General features: G+C 43.0%; 1 protein-coding gene across 1 annotated transcript in view; it reads left to right on the top strand.

The window, feature by feature from the left end:
• Positions 1–3,110: 3,110 nt before the first annotated feature.
• The window catches only part of LOC103368272 (clavesin-1-like), a 4,632-nt gene continuing 1,065 nt past the window's right edge, over positions 3,111–6,677 (top strand). The window contains exons 1-6 of the mRNA XM_008296595.1: positions 3,111–3,209; positions 4,505–4,675; positions 5,254–5,372; positions 5,696–5,870; positions 6,073–6,183; positions 6,288–6,508. Coding sequence (XP_008294817.1) covers positions 3,111–3,209; positions 4,505–4,675; positions 5,254–5,372; positions 5,696–5,870; positions 6,073–6,183; positions 6,288–6,508 — 896 coding nt within the window. The remainder of the gene's footprint in view (positions 3,210–4,504; positions 4,676–5,253; positions 5,373–5,695; positions 5,871–6,072; positions 6,184–6,287; positions 6,509–6,677) is intronic.

Here is a 6,677-nt window from a genome sequence, read left to right as displayed (position 1 = left end):
TGTAATATATATAATAATAATATAATATATATGTAAATATTGTCAATAACATCCAGTGAAGTCTCAGAAAAAGAAAAAGAAAAAAACGTGAATTTACATGTTAATCTTTAAAAACAGTCCAGAAATGGGGAAAGAAAAATCTTTGTTAAATTAAAGATATTATCTAGTAAAATAGCACAGTAAATACTACTACGACTAACAACAACAACAACAACAACAACAACAACAATAATAATAATAATAATAATTTAAACTGATAATTTACATGTTAACCAAAAAAACAAAAAGGAAAAAATGGCCCAAACTGTAAATAATTTGTATTTTTTTCTTACATCATTTGGCTGTAAAATCAAATCTATAATATGTTTATTTTACACATATTTTCAGTTTTCTGGAAGAAGAAATATTGTTTATATATTTAAGATTGAAAAATGGTAAATAGTTTTTTTAATCTGTTATTTTACATATTTTGTGAAAATCACAGAGAAAAAATGCATTAATTCAGATTTTAAAGGCCAAAAATGAGCATTTATTTAAAAAAATAGAAATGTTCCTTTTTCCACTTTTGACAGAAAAATTAACAATAAAAAAAATCAGGTCAAGACGAGCTCAATATTAATCTGTAGTTTCATAAATATTTGTTGTTTTTTTTCTTTTTAGGTTTCAGACTTTACAATTCTACTGTTTTAACTGTATTAAAAAAACACATTATTTCCCGTCAGTGAAGTATTATTTTACAGATACTTGCAGTTATTTTAATAAAAATACGACTGAAATGTGTTAAATAATTTTTTAATTTGTTATTTCACAGATTTTCACTGTTTTGTTAGATTAAAAACTAAATATATTTTTAAATGACAGAAAAAAAACTATTAATTTGCACATTAACCAAAAAACTGTGAATGATGTTGAGATAAAAAATAGGATATTTTAATTAATTATTTTTTCTTTTTACATAATTTGACCAAAAACATTCACAAATGTGTTATTTGAAAGAAAAAATGATTTATGTTACGGATTTTAAAACGTTATTTTGGGTTTTATTAAACAATAATCTGTACCTGTACTTTTGCTGTATTTAAATCAGCTAAAAAATATAAATTTGCAGAAATTTGATGTTATTTTCACTTTTTTTTTTTAACGTTACAGAATTATGTTGTTTTTAACGAACTTTTTCTGGCGCCCCCTGCTGCCAGATTTCTGGTTAAGTTACGAATGTGGAACTTCCTCAAAACTTCGCCGTAAGCACCTGGTCAGTGGTTCGGAGGTATCGACCTTTTCTAAATTTCTGTTTCATTAACTCCTGATGCAACAAAACAACAAATCGCGATAACTGGACGTAACTCCAGCTCCATGAGCAACACAACGCTCGTCATGTCAGCGCAACGAAACCGGCATGTGGAGAGTTTAACGTCAGAAGTATCCACGCTGGACGAGGTTCTTTTCCTCCCTGAGCCTTAACAACGGTTCTACGGGGCAGTTGTTGTGCTCAGAGGTCCAGTCCGCCCTAAAATGGCCCACAGCGGCTTGTTGTGGACAACCTGCCGGGACCGGTCGCAGCGTTTTTCAGGTCTCCAACAGGACAACGTGGCTTTGTGTGGTTGTTGGTTCTTGACAGCGACAAAAGAGGAAAAAGCCCATTTTAAAACCAGCTAAGGTGTACGTACAAGACAAAATAAAAGCTATCAGGAAACAGGCTCGTCCGACGCCAACGTCTTCCTGTTCGGGGGCAGGATTTGGCTAAAGAACGACTCTGAACTGGACGAAATCCCCTTTACCGGGTTCTCAACAGCAACCTCGGGGGTGACTTCAGATACGTAGCCTGGAAGCTCGACATGATTAGCCTGATCCGATGCTACCTCAGCTTCTTGGTTATCGGTTAGCTTGTGGTTTGGAAGCTTTGGTTGAAGACTGAATTTATAATGAGTCTTGGTCCTGAAACATTTGAGCTCTTACAGCTTCTCAAGTGAAAACAACCTTTTCATCCAATCACACTAACATCCTGAGCCACCACCCGTCTGCTCTCTATGATGCTGATTCCTTTTCATCCATCTTTGACTCCAGTTTGAACAGAAACGATCAGTAACTGCTTACTTTTCTATATTTATCCTGATTAGCCATCTGGACGAAGTTGTAAAACGCCAGGATGGAAACTCGTCTAGAACTTCACCCCGAAAGCCGCTGCTGTGTTTTGTACCATTTTTCAGAGTTTTGTCCATAAACATTCGGGTGACGTGTTTAGCATATTAGCAGACAAACCACAGACCTCTTGTCCTGAGTTGTATCTATGGTTCTGATCTTCACTGTTTGACCACACTGACGACAGTTTCTTGCTTTGTCTCGTGTCCTCTCTTACAGACTGAGGAGGCCCAAGTCGGACCAAGTTGCCTTAACCGACCCTCGACTTTTCTCAGACAAACGACCAGAACGACGGGACGCATCAAAGCCTCCAGCTCCGACCGGCTTCGTCATGACGAGGCGGCGATTCGAAGACGATAAACGCTGAAGAGCCATGAGAGGGCAGCTGGACGGAGGGAGACTTTGGACGAGAAGGATGTGAATCTGACATTTACAGAACTGTCTGTTCACCTGCTTGTGTGTCGTTTTTTTTTCAATTAAGGAATCAGAAAAGTGAATCAAACCCACCGATGATCTTTTTTCTAATGACTGAGATTGTAGCTCTCTGAAACATTTCAACCCAGCATCAGCTTTTCTGTCTCCAGCCTCAACTAGAAAGCAGCGACTTCCAGCGTCCTGGGAGGTGACGATGTAGACGAGGACGGTTCTTAAGGTGCAGCAGATTGTACAACAAGACGAATACGATTGTCTTCTACTGACAGGAAGTCTTTCAAAAGGGATCAAACGTTTCTCGCTTTTGTTTTCTGACAGCGAATACGATTGTGTTACAGGATTAAAAAGGCAAAAACTACCGAGCCGCAAAAGACTGAACACCGACAAACATCACAAAAACTGGACGTTGTTCTTGGACTTCAAGGTCCAGAAGTTGGAATTAAACAGGTGCTCGGACACTTCGTCAAAAGCTGGATTCAGGGGAACCGCAGGTGGACTCATTCTGGACTTTAGGAGCCGAACCAGAGCGAGATTCCACCATGACTCACCTTCACGCCGGCTTGAGCTCCGAGACGACGGAAAAGGCTCGACTAGAGCTGAACGAGAACCCGGACACGCTGCATCAGGACATCCAGCAGGTGAGCACACCTGTCCCACAGCTCAGACATGCCTACTGTCCAGCTAATGCCATTAGTTCATGTTCTAAACCCAAAGTGTTGGATGTACGTCACTGAAAAACAGCCCCGGCGTACAAATCCCCACAAATACACCAACGACACAAAGGAGACGCAACCAGCACAGAAAGTCTGCTGGGTTTCCATCGACCTCTTAGGGTGCTGTCTCCACATCCGGAGCTTTTTCCAAAGTAATTCTGGAAGCTGCGTTTTTACAGTTTTTATCAAACTGCGTCGACAATCTGCCGAAGCGGGTCTGGCATTGGTTCTGATTGTTAGTAGCTGTAGTGGCGCTAAAACAAATGCTTTCTGATGTTTTGTTAAATATGATTAAATAGCAGATAATAAAATAATACACATATAAAATCAAGCTACAAACCAAACAAATACCAGAAGGACATCTGGGGAGCCAACAATCGGTAATGAGACGGTGGTTGAATTATGCAGTTTTTTTGTGCTTCCTCAAAATGGCTTCCCGAGTTCTTTCACCAACTTTGGTTCTGATATATCGAAGTTCTGCTCAGATAAACTTCCAAATATCAAAAATCTGAACGACAGCGTTTGAGAGGTTTTCTAAAACAAGATTGGGGAAAAAAAACGTTGGACGTTTTTCACAAAAACAATAATGTTGGTAAATCTAAAGTGGCAGAACTTAGCTTGAAAATCTGTAAAATGGTTCAAAAGTTAGATGCATAAACACCTCCGACTTTGACCCATTGGTGGCGCCACAGTTCTCGACACCAAAACTCACCAGTTCTTTGTTCACCTGCGTTCCACCTGCCCATTAAGTTTCTCAAAAATAGACTCTAGAAGACCAAGAAGACCGGAAAAAATCCCCCATACTGTATTTTTGTTAAAAAAATACAACCTTCTTGGCGGAAGTTGTACCTTCTTCAACAGTAGTTTAATGGCACAGACTGTGGATTTAGCGCCACCTGCTGTTTACCTCCACTAACCAGATCCTGACATTCACACGGAGGACAGAAACATTTAGCTGTTGCAGATTTTCTTTAAAATTGTGGGCAAAATTTGTGGCATATTAGGATGAAAACCCCAAACAGACGGTGTTTCCTAAACACGAGCAGCTGCAGGAGAATCTACGAGTTACAGCATCAGTGAAAATACTCATCATGTGTCACAAATTTAACATAAAACGTGACAAGTAATCTTTTACGAGCCTTCCAAGTCCTGTTTTGGTTCCGTTTTCATATCCTGCAGTGGAGTTTTCTTCAGGTTGTTTCCGTCTGTGTTGACTGAAGGTACGGGACATGATTGTGACGCGACCGGACATCGGCTTCCTGCGAACAGACGACGACTTCATCCTTCGCTTCCTAAGAGCCAGAAAGTTCGACCAGGTGGAGACCTTCAGACTGCTGGCCCAGTACTTCCAGTTCAGACAGCAGAACCTCGACATGTTCCAGAGCTTCAAGGTCTGTTGCTGCCGTCACTCTTCAAACAGACAGTTTAAGAACGAACCGTAGAGGCGATTGTCCTGATCCCTGCCATGATCTTAGTGTGATGCACGTTAAAGGAAGATAGCAAGTAAGTCGAGGGTGTTTTCAGATCATGAAGCTGGTTCCTGCCTCCACCAGGGGGCGACGGACTAGCGCACCTCAGGAGACCTGCAGGGAAACATGGAGTTTGTTACGTAACTGAACTTTTTGGTTCGAAGAATTATCGAAATATCGGCCAGATCCAGTCTTGGCTCCTCGCCCTGAACAGGGGAACCGTTTGAGGACAGTGGTTAAGCATCATTAGATGAGCTGCTGTTTAATTGCTAGTTGTTCCAGCAGATGGAGCCTCTTGCGTTTATTGAGATGAAAGACTCGGGCTACAGGCAGTTCATGCTGGCAGACAGAGTTTGGGCCACCGTGACAAGGACTTTCAGCAAGAGCTGACATATTAAAGACGAGCCATAGTTGACTAGAACGGAGCTCTGTAGTTAAAATGACTGTTGGTTACGACCTACGTGTAGTTTTAACGTCTTGTCACCTGGTTTCGTCTCCAGGTGGACGACCCCGGCATTAAGCGAGCGTTGATGGATGGTTTTCCTGGCGTTCTGGAGACTCCAGACCAACATGGCCGAAAAATCCTCATCCTGTTCGCTTCCAACTGGGACCAGAACAGGTGAAACACACACCTTTACACCTCTGTACTGATTAATCAGCACAACACCGGCCTTCACCGATCAGTTGACTCAGTTTGTGAGACGAGCTACGATATTTAAAGCTGACTCTAAATATCAAGTCCACAAGCTGAGTTTACAGCGTTTTACAGTTTACTGCACACACGGCCAGATGTGTGGTATTGATCGGAAACACAAAGAGTCTAATGAGTCACTTGTGTTCTGGAATAGACAGAACAACAGAGCTGTAGTTAAAGACCGTCACGCTCTCGGTAGCTATCGATTAGCGGCTGATTAATGCCTCCCCCGTCCTCCCCCCCTGCAGGAACTCCTTCACCGACATCCTGAGAGCCATCCTGCTCTCTCTGGAGGTTCTCATCGAGAACCCGGAGCTGCAGATCAACGGCTTCATCCTCATCATCGACTGGAGCAACTTCTCCTTCAAACAGGCCTCCAAGCTCACGCCCAACATCCTCAAGCTGGCGATAGAAGGCCTGCAGGTGGGACGTCTAATACTGTCCTCGTCTCCTCTCCTTGTCTCCTCTCCTACTTCCCTTGTCTTCTCTCCTACACAGCATCAGTTTCAGACATACGTTTTGTTGCAGGAATCAGTGCTTATGATTGTATTAATAATCAAAGTGTGGATGTGACTCTACTCCTGTCCTTGTCTCCTCTCCTTGTCTCCTCGTCTCGTCTCCTCAGGACAGTTTCCCGGCTCGGTTTGGAGGAATCCATTTTGTGAATCAGCCGTGGTACATTCACGCCATGTACACCATCATCAAACCGTTCCTCAAAGACAAGACCAGGAAAAGGGTGAACGCTTGATTCCTCAATCCCCTTGACTCCTCACCCCTCCTTTAGTCTCTCGTCTCTTTCTCACTTTGTCTTTCCTCCTCCTCCCTCCTGGTCCTCCTCAGATCTTCCTCCACGGAAACAACCTGAACTCGCTCCACCAGCTCATTCAGCCTGAGTGTTTGCCGTCGGAGTTCGGCGGGACGCTGCCGCCGTACGATATGGGAATCTGGGCGCGAACGCTGCTGGGACCCGACTACAACGACGAGACCGAGTACACGTTAACGTACGACGCCCTGCATGTCCGGGAGAACTGTGGAGGAGGAGACAAGGACATGATGAAGAGGTGAGCATGAGGACAGTATAGCATCATCCTGCTGTAGGTCAGCCTCCCTCACCACTGTACAGACTGCATCAGGTTTCACGTCATGATGCTGCCACCACCGTGCTTCATCATGACGCTGCCACCACCGTGCTTCATCATGACGCTGCCACCACCGTGCTTCATCATGACG

Source organism: Stegastes partitus, unplaced genomic scaffold (genome assembly GCF_000690725.1).
Source record: "Stegastes partitus isolate 25-593 unplaced genomic scaffold, Stegastes_partitus-1.0.2 Scaffold1137, whole genome shotgun sequence".
NCBI classification, from domain to species: domain Eukaryota; kingdom Metazoa; phylum Chordata; class Actinopteri; family Pomacentridae; genus Stegastes; species Stegastes partitus.
Note: the sequence above shows the minus strand (reverse complement) of the source record. Positions and strands in the feature narration are given on the sequence as shown.